This window comes from Harpia harpyja, chromosome 13 (assembly GCF_026419915.1).
Source record: "Harpia harpyja isolate bHarHar1 chromosome 13, bHarHar1 primary haplotype, whole genome shotgun sequence".
Taxonomy (NCBI): Eukaryota; Metazoa; Chordata; class Aves; order Accipitriformes; family Accipitridae; genus Harpia; species Harpia harpyja.
In genome coordinates this window covers 25,804,986-25,821,096 of record NC_068952.1, presented here as the reverse complement: position 1 = coordinate 25,821,096, position 16,111 = coordinate 25,804,986, and the positions used below count along the sequence as shown (strand labels likewise).

Below are 16,111 nucleotides of genomic sequence, written 5' to 3'. Positions count from 1 at the left end.
ATTTCCTGCAAGAATAATATATCCCAATTCAGCTTTGCTGTAAAATATAAGAAAAAACTAAACTTTTGTTTGTTCTAGTAGTAATCCTTTGATACAAAACTTGAAAAATACTTTAAGTAGTGCATATCTTTTATACACTGACTGTGGATTTTATATGTGTGGAGATGTGAAGAACAACAGGTCTGCTTTAAGCATAACACTTTCTCTCCTGGTGTTTTAAATGTATTTTAAAAATGTCATTCTCCTGGACTGCATCCTGATAGCTTTTCTTTTTCTTAATTTGCAGTGACAGAAGCAGAAACTTTGTTCACAGGTGGTGAAAGCTGGCACTTAGCAGTTCAGTTCCATCTTGAGTCTGCCTATACATTTTTGTATTACTATGAGTATAAAAAAGCTAAACAATGTTTCAATGCAGCTAAAGACATAACAAAACTGCAGATTAATCTGACAGGTAAGTTTTCCTTGTACAGTCTATGAGGATGGTTGGTTGGACCAAGCTAACCTACGATTTGTTGGGGGTTTTTTACATACCGAAGTAAAAGAACTATATTTTGAACGATCTTTACTTTTAACTGGTAGGACTCACTTGTCTTCTAAGAATTAGCATTGCTTAGAAAAGGGAAGAGAAATATACCATCTGGTTATAGTATCATCCCTAATACGCGTGTCTGCGCAGGTGTAGTATTATGATCCTTCCTTCTCGTGTTTCATATAAAGTTCTAGGTCTAGTTGTCTGTGTTACAGGACTTCTAAAACTAGTTGGTGTCATGATGAATATTTTTGTTTGTTTGGAGACACTTATAAAGAAATCTGCATGATGATTTGATGCAGTTTTTCACCTTTTATGCCTAGATCTATTCCATGTAAATAGCATTTAAAAGTTACTCCCAGGACTGTTATCATCATAGGAAATAAGTAGAAAAGTCAAATTTCTGATGAACAGAAATATCAAAGCTTCAATCACTATGGAGACTTTATAATTATCCTTTCAGAACCTATTCTTTGGAGTCAGGCAGGTCAGATTGCTGCTTCTGTTCTGCTTGTAACTTCATTTAAAATTACATGTATAGATACGGGACTGGTCTAGCTGGTCCTGCTAGGTAATCAAAATTATATAAAATGCACACTTCTTCTGTGTAAGAACTTTCGGTTGTGCCTGAGTAGAAATGCAAAAACCTTTATATAGATGTTTTCTATAGACTTATTAGTGGAAAGGAGTAAGGAACTGAAACTTGCAGCCTCCTTACCTATTACACCACTGTATGTCCCAAGGCTAGCTGTTCCTTTATATTTATATTGGAGCTGCAGCTACCCCTGCTTATATCCTGAGTCAGTTTAATATTTAAAAACAAAAACCAAACCACAAACAACTTTTGTGGAACTCCATGCTCACTTTTTCAAAGGTGTTAAAGGTTTACTTTGAAAAATCTGTAATGAAAATCTTGTGGCATAATGTTTTTGCACAACTATGAATTGATCATATTCAGTGGTATCTGCTTAAAACATAGGAGGAATTTCCATATATTTGTTTAAAGAGTGCCATGCGTTTCAGTTGATCCTACCCTTTTTTCCAATGCACAACATATACTGTATGTGTGACAAGTTCCATGCGTGGCATGTACTGCAAACTTGATATTATAGGGTGGTTTTGTTTAAAATTAACCTAAATTTTTCTTGTTTTTTATTAAAAGCATCAGTGCCTGTGATGATACTCAAGCTATAAAAATTTAATTAACTAAGAACAAGTAAAATCAAAGTGGCAGGTGGCTACTCACAGATATTACTAAATTTACAGCTATATATTGGGAGTTTTTTCCCTTTAAAGGAGATCTTTAGATTTTGGATTAATAATTTCCTTAAATCTAACGTAGGAAAAAACCTGCTGTTTGGAGGGGAAAAAAAGTTTGGATGCAGTGGAATTATGTATATTTTTTTTAATTTCTTTACCAAGAGGTTATGCTAGTCCCAGAGGGAGACTGTGATGATATAGTCTCTTGGATAAATGTTGTGAAACTCCTAAAAGTTCTGTGGTTTATCTCCATAAATCTATTAGAATAGTTATGAAGGATGTCTAGCCTGAAGGCAAATGAACTAAACTGAATATGTGGGAATTATTGGCGTTCTAGACAAATTCATTTGACATGCATGTTTTGGCTAAATGGAAGGAATGTTACATCATCAAAAAAGACTTTGCTTTAGTGTAAAAATTCAACCTCTAGCAAAGACATTTTTAAGGCTTTTGGAAGGAATTTCCTTTTTAGGAAGGGATTTTAATAGGTTTTTATTCCTTAATGGTTGTAATCCTTACTAGTTGAACATTTTATTATAGCATGGAAACTTATGCTGTTCTTAAAGAGAGAATTTAGGACCAATATTTTCCAAACTTATTTTAGAAATGTGTGAATAAATCATACTTGTTTTGGGTTGTATCCTTTTTTAAGTCCCATTAATCCAGGTCTGTGCTGTATTCATAATTTATTAAAAAGCATCCTTATATCCCTCACAATGAGTCACAACCATCAATAACTCCACAAAATAATTTCCAGTAAAAGAGAAGGCTGTGGTCCTTCTTACATATAAATTTACTAAAATGAAGGTTAGTAATCCAAAATAAACTTAGAAGATTAATAATGCTGAACTCTGAGATCTGCATATTGTCTGCTTATTGTTTTCATGCCCAATAATGCATCCCTGGGAACTTCTAATTGGAACAGAAAGTAAAGTCTCTGTGTAGATTCCATCTCTTTTTGTGAGGATTTATGGTGGTATAAAGCAAGCAAACTTTTCCCCCAGCTTAAACACATATGATATATCTTTTCAAATAAAAATGATTATGTTTTGTCCCTGTAATAGCAAGGAGTTCTTTGCGTTAAAAAATGGGGTAGGGGGTGTGTGCATCTCAGAGCATAAAAAAAATCACAGTTTCTGGGTGGTAGCAAGTAAATTTATCGGTAACCAGCATAGCTTTGCAAATGTTTTATTCAGCTGTTTAAGCAGTAAGGCATAATAGGAAGTGAATTACAGCATAATGGTTTTCAAGCATTATTAAAATTGAGAATTGAGTGCTACTGTGTAAAATTAGTATGAATCATTATCCACTATTTTTCTCTGCATGTCTCCTTTGCAGTGTGCCTTGCGATTTTAAGGTGGTATTTTTAGAACCTTTTTCATTTCTTCATAAACTCTTAACACAGGCCTTTCCCATTAAAAGGGATGATTGGCAGAAAAGGAGAAATCAGTTTAATTCTGGTTTCCCTACTGCTCTTTTTCCACCTCCAGGAAGAAAAGGGGGTGAGTGCTGTTTCAGTGCCTGTGCCAGGTGATTATTACTGACAGTGGCCTCATCCTCACGCCTTTGTCACATGAGCAGTCAGTCATCTTTACCTCAAAGATTTTTATGTCCTGCAAAATGTTCAAAATGATAATGAAATTAACACTTGATCTTAACTGGTTCTGCAAAAGCAGCAGTGGATCAGCATTCAGTCCTCTGTTTCTGTTATTTGACTTTCACATTTCACATTATCTGAGCATTGTATCATACTAATAATAAGTAAGCAAACCTCCAAATTTTATAGAGTAATTTTTAGCTCCATTTTGACTCTGGTTAGGATTGTGTTATTTGAAGTTACTGTCCTGAAATTGTTCTATGATTTCTGATTGCAGCTTGCAAACAGGTTGCTAACAGAGGAAGAACAGGCATGTGTTTCTTTTCAATTTGGTATAAATGTCAATTGCCACACTGAAAACTAGTAAAAGTTGTCTGAGGGTCAAATAAAGAACTGAAGAAACAACACAGGAATTTCACATTGTGTATTCTGAATATTGATTAATTCAGTGGTCAGCCTTTATTGGTTTGCTGTTTCACACTCTCCCATGTTACTTTTACAGTATCTTATGTGTTGTATTATGGTAACGTCATGTCTGTGATCCCTCTTCATAGACCTAAGTCTTCAAATGAAGATCTGAAATATTTAAAATGATGGCCTGTAAGATATTACGGGTTTTTCATTTGCCTAAATGTCTCCATGTTGTCATTAACTTTTAGCAGGCAAATCGAACAGTTGTTTGTGGTTTATTGCTAGGGAATAAGTAGGGAACTGATGAAACTTGATGACTATGAGTTTTCAAGAGACGATATGGTGGGTTATGGGGAATTTACTGAAAAGTGGCTTTGCAAGACCTATCTGGCTGCGTTTGTATGTTTGTAATATATATTTCTTTTGTATGTCATAGCTAGCAGTAAGAATGCATATAGTTTGCTGTAAACAGATTGAGCAGAGTAAAACGACTGTTAAATTTCATAGGTTAATTCTCAATGTGTTTCTCTTTCTATTTTGCTTTTTTGTGAGTAACTTTCTAGTATATGATGGAATTACTGGTTTTTAGTGTTCATTAATATAAACTTATATTAATTTTCTATAGGTGCTTTGGGGAAGAGAACACTATTTCAGGAAAAATATGTTGCACAGCTTATTTTGGATGTCCAAAGAACAGATGAATTCCTCCTTCCTCACAATGAACTAAGTCCAGCTCCAACACCTCTAGAAAACTTAACAATGGTATGTATTTGAGAAAAACTGGTTTAATTTCTTGAAATGAAAATGTTCTGAACCTTTTCTTGGGTGTCTGCAAGGGAAAAGCATGTGGTGCCTAGGAGAAACTTACTTATGATTTCTGAAAGTTTTTGGAAAAGATGTGGGGTAGTTGTTTGCGTAATATTAAAGGACATGGGGTAAAACAACATATGACTGTCTGCAAGACAGATGTGGCTACTCAACTAAAAGCTGTTTGCAAATGTGATCTACAGTTTATGTATTAATTTCTAGTGCCTAAGAATGATGAAGTTAGGAGAACAGGTGAGACAGATTTTCAAAATATTCTGCAAGGCATCACAGAAATGCACAGACATGTTTAGTAACAGTGTGAAGATAGGAAATTGGTCTAGGTATTCCTACTGACATGAATTATGTGACTTGGCCCTACTGGTCCTGACGGTGTGCATGATGAATTCAATTATAAATTGTTCAACAACCACTGAATTGTTTCAGGATGGCATTTTGCCTTCATGAGGAGAAGTTCTGGTTGGGATTTAAAGTTATTTGAACTTCCTAAAGAAGCCAGAGATAAATTGAGGCATTATGGTCCAAGATTTATCCTTCAAGTTGGAGAGCCTTTATCAAAAAAGATTATGCCTTGATAGACTTCCAGGTGAAGCAGGGATCTTAAGCAAAAGAATTTGACAATACTTCTCTATTTCTAAATTGAACGCACAAATATCTTAGGAGACTATCCTAGCTTTTTTTGTTTGTCCATTACTATGTCATTAGTGTTGTATTTGGTTTGATGAAAAGAGATTGACTGCATACATGTCACAACTTATGATAGAACGATGTATAGCAACCCATTCAAGGATAGTGAGAGCTCAGCGGAGGCCACTTGGTGAGCGTCAGGCTTAGTTGTAGACTTCAAGTACAACTTACCTAGAACTAAATTATAGGATGCATTGTTCTCAGAGAGTCCATAACTGGGATATTGTTTGACTATTTTTTCCAGTTATTCACAACTTTCTGAAAAATTTGCCTTTGTAGTCTATATCTGATAAGTACTTTGGTTTGGAATAAAATAATGACATCATTTCAGTAAAAAAGGGAACACTGTTTTAGGCTCTAGGTGTAACCTGGAATGAGATATGTTATCCTTGCCAATAAAATACTGTATGCATATGCCCTTCTAGTGAACAGACCCAAAGATACTGAAGTAAGTTTAGCAGAGAGTTTGAGAAAGAAAATTGGTGTGTTTGGAACCTTTTAAAAATTAGTCATGCTTATGTTAGCCACACTTTCCTACTAAAATTTTACTGAATGTATCTTGAAAATAATGCCAGAGAAAGTAAGCAGGTCTACTCTTTCTGAAAAGTAAAAATGTGATGCTAGAAAGGAGGTTGAGAGGTTTTGGCTACAGGGAGGGTGTTGAACTTTGTGCAAGTCTGAGCAACTGTGTCGTATAAATCTGTCATACGTTACTCGGGCTGCCTATTAAGGAAAGTTAGCCATTCTGTTCCAACAGTCCACTTCTGGGGAAAAAAAAAATTAAAAAATCAGAACCTTTTATTTCTGCATTTTGTGTGTGTCAGAAATTCTAGAAAATAGTATTAATAGAACCATGTGCTACTTTGAGGAAAACCTGGGGTATTTGAAGTTCAGATATTTTATTAACATCATGTGTGAGCGTTCTGTCACGGATATTAGACCAGGCTTGACTAAGTAGACTCTCCAGTTCATGTTTGCATTGAATTACCAGTTAAAGGTTTGGGGTTTTTCCCCTTTTTCTAGCATGACTTTATTGATAATGTAGTATCAAAATACAACTTATTCATGTAATTTGTCAGTCTTAACTTAATATTGAGTCCTAGTGTTTCTTTTGCCAGGTCTGGTCTCAAATTTGGCAGACTTGAGTGTATTTTGAAGTTCTTTTAGCTAGAATTGGAATTAATGCTATTCTTCATCTGCCAAAAACTACCAACAACATCATTGCATCTCTGTCTAAGTTTAGGACAGATGCTTGGTGTATCTTGTATACTTTTAAAAGACTATTCATTGCAAATGCATAGAAGCTAAGTCTTGAGAGGTGCTGAGAATCTCCACAGAATTAATGTATGCGTATAGAAAGCTAAAAGGCCTGTGATCATGCTGTGATCCCACCTCTCAAGTGTTCTGATTTTACATCTGCCATTCACAGATGAAGGAAAATACTCTATTTGTCTAAAGATAGGAATTGTCCTGGATGAGTGGAAAATTTCTTAAGAGAACTATACTCTGCCAGTATGCATAAAGGCCAAGTTGAGACTGGTCACACCTAATTTTCCTCTCCTTTTTTGGAGTGCTTATTTGTATGGTCTTAAAGTTTTCCCCCTATTATTGTTCAGTAAGAAGACTGAACAAGTTATTTTGCAATTAAGCAGTCAGTAATTTAATTCCATTAAAAATACAACCAATATAGCAATGTGACCAATTGTTGGACTGGTACCTGGGCTGATTTCTTGTCAAGCACTTCCTGCTTCCCTGTGGTGCTGAGCAATTATGTTATCTGTTATCTCAAATGGCACTAGAAGGAAAACTATTTGCATTTCAAAATAAATATTTGAGATTATAAATTCAAAGCTTTGCTCACAGGTCAGTTTCTGTGACCCGTCATCTCAGGCTTGAGGTGATGCATAAGGACTCTTGATATGAAGTAGTACATTAAAATAGTTTGATTAGTTTTAAAAAATTCAGAGCTGTTTTTGTTTTGAGGGAATGAGGAATTTCTTTTAAAACTCTAGCGTACACTTGCAGTGCAGTTCAGTTGATCAATATTCACAGTGAAGTTAAAGCAATCAGTACTGTTTATACAGACTAGATTTTAAAGATTATGTAGACCAGAAGCTGGAAATTTTTAACTAATTGCCTTGTAACATAAATTACAATTTAATTTATATCTAATGAAGTGGTATCATTATACTAGCATAGTGCTGTGTTCTAAAATCATTTTCATCTGAAAGTGGTAGATAATCCTTATATATGCTAATGTAGTAAGAGAAGAAAATGATGGTATTAAATATGCCTTCAAGAGTGGGAATATCTTCATTATCCCCTTAAATAAAATAAACTTATTTTCTTCACATACGCTGTCAAATCACAGTTTAGTTTCATTTATATAGTGATAAAATACTGTTGATTAATGAAGATAACCCACTTCGAAGCATTCCTGTTCACTTTTTGTTCTTCTGTGGACCCTCATTTTGACCTTGCCAATGGAAGATATTAATTGGAAACAGCTATTACTAGGACATAGAAGGGAAACAAATAGGAAGTTCAAAAACTGTTAATATAAATCCATTTTCTGTTTTTAATAGATTATAAAAAAGACTACTGGTGCCTAAAACCCAGTAGTACAAGAATTAGTTTTAAGGACTGGTTTTTTTGTTGGTTTCGGGGTTTTTTCAAGGGAAAGAGAAATAGTATTACAGCTACCTCCTCCTTGCTTGCAGCCAAAGGAATCTCTTGTTGTTTGCAAACAAACACAAATTCTATAAACATAGTAATTTATACTTTTCAGCCACAGATTATATTACTTTATTCTTTAAGTTAAATGACAGACAATGAACTTCAGGTAGCATGCTTGTTTGTAAAAGTTAAACTGAATACTTCTTAAACAATTTGTTCCAGAGGAAATTTGATGGAAAGTCACAAGTACTTCTCCAGGAGCAAACCTTTCAGAATACCCCTTCTTGCCTTTACCAGGTGTCCTCATTTTGGCTGGGATAGAGTTAATTTTCTTTCTAGTAGCTGGTATAGTGTTATATCTTGGATTTAGTATGAGAATAATGTTGGTAACATGCTGATGTTTTCAGTTGTTGCCAAGTAATGTTTATACTAAGTCAAGGATTTTTCAGCTTCTTATGCCCAGCCAGCAAGTAGGCTGGAGGGGCACAAGAATTTGGGAGGGTACAAGGCCAGGATAGCTAACCCAAACTGGCCAAAGGGATATAGTCCATACCATGTTGACGTCATGTCTAGTATATAAACTGGGGGGAGTTGGCCTGGGGAGGTGGATCGCTGCTCGGGAGCTAACTGGGCATCAGTCAGCGGGTGGTGAGCAATTGCATTGGGAATCACTTGTATTGTATATTCTACTGCTTTTATTATTATTATTGTCATTTTATTATTGTTATTCTTATCATTTTTAGTTTCTTCCTTTCTGTTCTACTAAACTGTTCTTATCTCAACCCATGGGTTTTACTTTTTTTTTCCCTGATTCTCTTCCCTCATCCCACTGGGTAGGGGGGAAGTGAGCAAGTGGCTGCATGGTGCTTAGTTGCTGGCTGGGGTTAAACCACAATACCAGGACAAAGTACCTGGAGGTGCTGCAGCAGTGGGTTTTTTTCAATCTGTGTTTCATTAATTTGTACAACTCCTTTAAAAAAAAAAAAAAAAAAAGAAAAGAAAAAAAAAAACCAAGAAAAAAGACGAGGACCAGTTCCCTGTGTAAGGAATTTAACTGTACTGGCAGAAGGCGTCTTTCCTTAGTTGCACTTTGCTGATACTTAAAAAGAAATCCATACATTCCTAGAGGTCCATGGTCACTAGCCTGAAAACCTGCGTGTTAGGAAGGCATTTAAAACTAATCTGTTTTAGCTTGTCTGTATATATATATGAAATAGAGGAGGAAATTTTTGATAATACTATGAGCAACAATTTTAAAAGGAAAATCCCTTTCAGCCCTTATTTAAGTAGAAAATCAATATTCAGGTAACATTAAAGTTGCTCTGAATGCTCTTCCTCCTGCATGACAACCAGTATACTTGTAGCAAAAGTAGTTTGGATGATGATTCCTTCTGCTGGCTTAGTCATTTATTCTATCATAATCATGGTAAATTACTTTCCATTGTGTCGTTTTCTGACGTTTGTATTATCCTTTTTCAAGCAAGTCTTTATCTTTTCATACTTTGAAGGCATAAATTTCTCTGCAACTGTTTCTATCTATTTTAAAATATTTTTTTTCTCCTCCAACAGAATTATGATTTAAATGATGATACACTGCTTAATGAGATGAAATTAGCAGACGCTGATCAGTACCAGGTACCTGATTTGTGTGCAGAAGAGCTTGCTGTAATCCTTGGAATATGGTAAGTTAGTTCGTAGTTACTTAAAAATAATACTGCATGAATCATTGTGATAATGAAATAATGAAGTGGTGAGTTGATGGGACTTCTTTTCCTTCCTTATATAGCCTGGCTAAAATGCTAAAAGATTTGCATTATATGTGGATAGCATTTTCAGTTACCTCAGAGTGAACATTAGTGTCCAGTTCAGAATTTCAGCAATGTTTCATTAATTGCTATATTGTTCTTTTATCCTGGAAGATATTCTTGTTCTTTGTGTCTCAGATTAATCATGTTTCAAATGTCAGGTGGCATTAGCTACCATACAGTGATGACACTGGTAAATTTTGAAAACATATTTCAGAGTCTGCAATGGTCAGCTTCCTATGCGGATCAACCATGTCTTTCAAGCAAAAAGCTGTCCTGCTGTTCAGTGCAATGGGAATACTTGTATAAATTCAGAGTGTCCATTGCTAGTTATAAGCTATAGTAAAAAGTCTTTGTGGTTTTGCACCTAAGTTTTTTTTTTTTCTTTTCCTGGCTTTCAGAAATTATGTGCTACATGGGTTTTGGAAATGGCACAGAAGAGCAAAAAGCACCTTGAGATTTGAGGATCATAAGCTGGCTGCTAATGAATAGCCTCATTTTCTAATAAAGAAATACTTTTTCTGTGACGTAGTGTCGTTTAGCCAATGATAGTTATCACACAATTTTTTGTGTGTCATTTGTTTCAGAAGTATTAGTATGTCAAAGTAAAAACGGTGATGTTGATGCCGTATTGTGGTGGGTTGACCCTGGCTGGACACCAGGTGCCCACCAAAGCTGCTCTGTCACTGCCCCCCCTCAGCTACACAGGGGAGAGAAAATATAATGAAAGGCTCATGGGTCGAGATAAGGGCAGGGAGAGATCACTCACCAATTACCATCACGGACAAAACAGACTCGACTTGGGGAAAATTAATTTAATTTATTACCAATCCAATCGGAGTAGGGTAATGAGAAATAAAACCAAATCTTAAAACACCTTACCCCCACCCCTCTCTTCTTCCCGGGAACAGCTTCACTCCCGGATTCTCTACCTAATCCCCCGCCAGCAGCGCAGGGGGACGGGGAATGGGGGTTGTGGTCAGTTCATCACACATTGTCTCTGCTGCTCCTTCCTCCTCAGAGGCAGGACTCCTCACACTCTTCCCCTGCTCCAGCATGGGGTCCCTCCCACGGGAGGCAGTCCTCCACGAACTTCTCCAACGTGAGTCCTTCCCACGGGCTACAGTTCTTCACAAACTGCTCCAACGTGGGTCCCTTCCACAGGGTGCAGTCCTTCAGGCACAGGCTGCTTCAGCGTGGGTCCCCCGTGGGGTCACAAGTCCTGCCAGAAAACCTGCTCCAGCATAGGCTGCTCTCTCCACGGGTCCGCAGGTCCTGCCAGGAGCCTGCTCCAGCACAGGCTTCCCATGGGGTCACAGACTCCTCTGGGCATCCACCTGCTCTGGCGTGGGGTCCTCCACGGGCTGCAGGTGGATATCTGCTCCACCGTGGACCTCCATGGGCTGCAGGGGGACAGCCTGCCTCACCATGGTCTTCCCCACGGGCTGCAGGGGAATCTCTGCTCCGGCGCCTGGAGCACCTCCTCCCCCTCCTTCTTCACTGACCTGGAGGTCTGCAGGGTTGTTTCTCTCACGTGTTCTCACTTCTCTCTCTGGCTGCAGTTTCTGTGTTGCAGCAACTTTTTTTCCCTTCTTAAATATGTCATCCCAGAGGCGCTACCACTGTCACTTATTGGCTTGGCCTTTGCCAACGGCGGGTCCCTCTTGGAGCCGGCTGGCATTGGCTCTGTCGGACATAGGGGAAGCTTCTAGCAGCTTCTCACAGAAGCCACCCCTGTAGCTTCCTCCCTCCCCCAACCTTGCCATGCAAACCCAATACAAGTATTCATCATTCATACCTCTCAAAGCCCTTTTCTGGTCTGAGCTGCAAAATGGTGGAATCTGCAGTACTGCTGAAATATCTTGCCCAAGCCAGAAGAAGGGCAGCAGCTGAACAATAAATGAATCCTAGTTCCCAAGTTTCAGACCAGTGTTTCCTCTGTAGGGGCACATGGATGTTACAAGATCTATCTTTGTGATAGAGAGACAGCAATAGTAGGCCAGCAAAAGGCTAGTGAGATGATTCAATGGCATAAGCTAACAACCCAGCATTTGGAAGTAGTTTCTTTGTGGTGGGGGGCTTTTTGCTTGTTTTGTAGCACACATTATATTTCTCTCCCCTCTTTCCCCACTTGCCAAAATATTCAGTTATTTTTCCCCTTCTTGTCCCATAAAGTGCAGTGGAAATCATTAGTGGAGAGAAGATTGTTTCCTTTCATATGCCCGTTTCTCAGACTGCAGCTTTTTGAAGGGCCAGACACTTGCTTGGCTATATAGTTGAAGTCAAATGTGAAGTTGCATGTCTGTGGTTTCAGCTATGGCCTTTAACTATTCAGCCCATCCACTGTAATCAGAAATTCATGAGTGGAATACGTACTGTGGCTTTGTATTTTCTTTATTCCCCAAGTCTTAAACTTGTTTTCTATTCAAGGCCACATCTAGATCCAGTTTGAGGACAAAGAAGTGGAGTGAACAGTGGGTTGACATATGTTCTTGGCCCAGTCACTTTCAGTCTTTCACACTGACTCAAGTCAAGGCAAAGCCTTCCCCTTCCTGAGAAGCATTTTCATGCTCACTTCGTTTTTTAACACAGTATTGTCTTATATTCATAGAATCATAGAATGGTTTGGGTTGGAATGGACCTTAAAGATTGCCTAGTTCCAACCCCCCTGCCATGGGCAGGGACACCTTCCACTAGACCAGGTTGCTCAAAGCCCCATCCAGCCTGGCCTTGAACACTGCCAGGGATGAGGCATCCACAACTTCTCTGGGTAACCTGTTCCAGTGTCTTCACCACCCTCACAGTAAAGAATCTCTTCCTAATATCTAATCTGAATCCACCCTCTTTCTGTTTAAAGCCATTACCCCTTGTGCTATCACTACACTCCCTGATAAAAAGTCCCTCCCCATCTTTCTTGTAGGCCCCCTTTAAATACTGTAAGGCTGCCGTAAGGTGTCCCCAGATCCTTTTCTTCTCCAGGCTGAATAACCCCAAATCTCTCCGCTCTCTCACAGGAGAGGTGTTCCAGCCCTCTGACAATCTCGTGGCCTGCCTCTGGACTCACTCCAACAGGTCCATGTCCTTCTGATGTTGGGGGCCCCAGAGCTGCAGTACTCCACATGGGGTCTCACAAGAGCAGAGTAGAGAGGCAGAATCACCTCCCTTAACCTGCTGGTCATTCTTCTTTTGATGCAGCCCAGAATATGGCTGGCTTTCTGGGCTGCAAGTGCACACATCACCAGGTCATGTTGAGCTTCTCATCAACCAACAGCCCCAAGTCCTTCTCTGTAGGACTGCTCTCAGTCCATTCTCTGCCCAGCCTGTATTTGTGCTTGGGGTTGCCGTGACCAGATCTGTCAGGCATGATTTGCCATTAGTGAAACCATGGTGGCTGTCACCAATCACCTCCTTATTTTCCATGTGCCCTAGCATAGTTTCCAGGAGGATCTGCTCCATGAACTTGCTGGGCACAGAGGTGAGACTGACTGGCCTGTAGTTCCCCAGGTCTTCCTTATTTCTGTTTTTAAAAATGGGGGTTATGTTTCCCCTTTTCCAGTCAGTGGGAACTTCCCCAGACTGCCATGACTTCTCAAATATGATGGATAGTGGCTTAGCCACTTCCATCTGCCAGTTCCTTCAGGACCTGCAGATGCAACTTGTCAGGTCCCATGGACTTGTGGACGTTCAGGTTCCTTAGATGGTCTCAAACCTGATCTCCTGCTACAGTGGGCGGTTACTCATTCTCCCAGTCCCTGCCTTTGCCTTCTGCGACTAGGGCAGTGCGGCTGGAGCACTTGCTGGTGAAGACGGAGGCAAAAAAGTCATTGAGTACCTCAGCCTTCTCCATGTTCCAGGTAACTAGGTCTCCCATTTCCTTCGGGAGAAGGGCCCTCATTTTCCCTAGTCTTCCTTTTATCATTGATGTATCTATATGTCCTGGTTTCAGCTGGGATAGAGTTAATTGACTTCCTAGTAGCTGGTACAGTGCTATGTTTTGAGTTAGGTATGCAAAGAATGTTGATAACACTGATGTTTTCAGTTGTTGCTAAGTAATGTTTAGTCTAAAGTCAAGGATTTTTCAGCTTCTCATGCCCAGCCAGCGAGAAAGCTGGAGGGGCACAAGAAGTTAGGAGGGGACACAGCCAGGGCAGCTGACCCAAACTGGCCAATGGGGTATTCCATACCATGTGACGTCACATCTAGTATATAAACTGGGGAGTGTGGGGGGCGGGGGGGATCACCGGTCGGGGATTAACTGGGCATCGATTGGCAGGTGGTGAGCAATTGCACTGTGAATAATTTGTATATTCCAATTCTTTCATTATTACTGCTGTCATTTTATTAGTGTTATCATTATCATTATTAGTTTCTTCTTTTCTGTTCTATTAAACCATTCTTATCTCAACCCACGAGTTTTGCTTCTTTTCCCCATTTTCTCCCCCATCCCACTGGTTGGGGGGGAAGTGAGCGAGCGGCTGCGTGGTGCTTAGTTGCTGGCTGGGGTTAAACCACGACACTATAGAAGCTTTTCTTGTTGCCCTTGATGTCCCTGGCCAGATTTAATTCTATCAGGGCTTTAGCTTTCTGAACCTGATCCGTGACTGCTTGGATAATTTCTCTGTATTCTTCCCAGGCTACCTGTCCTTGCTTCCACCCTCTACAGGTTTCTTTTTTGTGTTTGAGCGTGCACATTACTCAGATTGTATCATCCCTCCTGCTTCCACCCTTCTGAGGGAAATTTTGATTTGCCTGTTGGTCTTTCTCTTTCCTCTCTTTCTTAATGACAGGGTAGAATTTGAATTTTACATTGGCTGGCTGCACAGTAGGTTTCTTGACCACAGTATGTCACTTTGAAACCGCTACTGTTGTGCTCTGAATAGCGGCTGGAAACCATCTTGACTGCCATCTGTATGCGCATTATAATCCAAGTGGTATGTGAGTTTGGCAGGACTCAAGGCAAGAAGCTCATTTAAGAAACTAAAAACAACCACCAAAAAAAAAAATTACGGTGTTGCTTCCCCATAGGAATGGTAAATGCCATGCAGCGGGTGGGATAATGTTAAGCAACTGAAACTGTTTCAGTCATAGATGGAGACAAGATTTGATATCTAGCCATGTTGCAGAACTGTTAGTAGAATGCCAGCTTTGAGAACTGTTTTTCTGAGGGGATTTACGATACAACCCTTGTGACTGAGTGGAGTTTAGGCTTGGATTGCTGGCCGTAACCTTGGTGTCTATACCAGCTATTGGCATATCAATTTGCAAGGAAGCATATGCATGTTAAAGCATTTAGCACTGGCTTTTAAGCAAAACATACTTCTCAAACCTTAGGTGTAGGAGATTTCTTGCTTTTCGTTCATGCTTGAGGACTTCAGTTCTGTAAATACCTCATTTCATAACCAATAAGTTGGCTTTAGAATTCCTTTAAGTTTCAAAAATGGTTATAACTAGACTTTGGTTTAGGTCTAGTGTCACCTTAATGGTATCAGTTTTTGACTGCCATTGTCAGCAGTGGATGTTTTTTCTAATGCAGATAAACTTTCAGACACTGACCTGGTATGTTGAAGAAAGGCAGCCTGCAGGTAAAGGAAAAGTTGTAAATTGAGCAAACTTTTTGCTATACATTTCACTGTGCTTGCTAGTATTTGTTTTACAGCAAATGTGAGAGAAATTCACCGTAATTCAATGGAGATTTTTGTAGTTAAATAATGTTAACTTGAAATCAGCAGCATGCAGAAATGTTTGTGGATAGTAGAACAAACTGAAAATTGCTACAACTTTCAGAAAACACTTAATTACAATTACATAGGATCCTGTGGCATTACCTGAATACAGATAATGTTTCCTGCTGTGAAGTAAGTTTCATTTCAAGTAGGTTACAATGATCAAATGGCTAAAAATATTGTTAGAGTATCAGTACAAACGTTTTCATCTCTTCCTCCCCAATAACATTTTAATAGGATATAAAATATTTTTTGAAGCGTTGAAGTATCTCATACCAGCTGTCTTTTTACAAAAATCCAAGAAACATCTTGTGCAGTATACTTAATCCAGCTTGTAAATAACATGCATGAGCCTGAATCAATTAGATTATTTTTTTTAAACCTCTCTCTGTTACACTGATTTAAGGAAAGAACAGCTTATTTATCAGTAATCCATTTGTATAAAAAAGTAGCAATGTAAAGTGTACCCAGCCATTTCTCTGTGGCATCTGTAATTTGAGGCAGTTTCCTTTAAAGTGTTTGGCTATTCTGTTTCTTCTCTGCAAATTCCTTTTCTTCCAAATACTGAACAGTCTGCAGAACTAAATCTAACAGGAAG

General features: G+C 38.8%; 1 protein-coding gene across 1 annotated transcript in view; it reads left to right on the top strand.

Moving 5' to 3' along the window:
- The window catches only part of TTC27 (tetratricopeptide repeat domain 27), a 150,206-nt gene that overhangs the window by 26,382 nt on the left and 107,713 nt on the right, over positions 1 to 16,111 (top strand). The window contains exons 6-8 of the mRNA XM_052805978.1: positions 287 to 451; positions 4,423 to 4,559; positions 9,555 to 9,667. Of these exons, the coding sequence (XP_052661938.1) occupies positions 287 to 451; positions 4,423 to 4,559; positions 9,555 to 9,667 (415 nt within the window). The remainder of the gene's footprint in view (positions 1 to 286; positions 452 to 4,422; positions 4,560 to 9,554; positions 9,668 to 16,111) is intronic.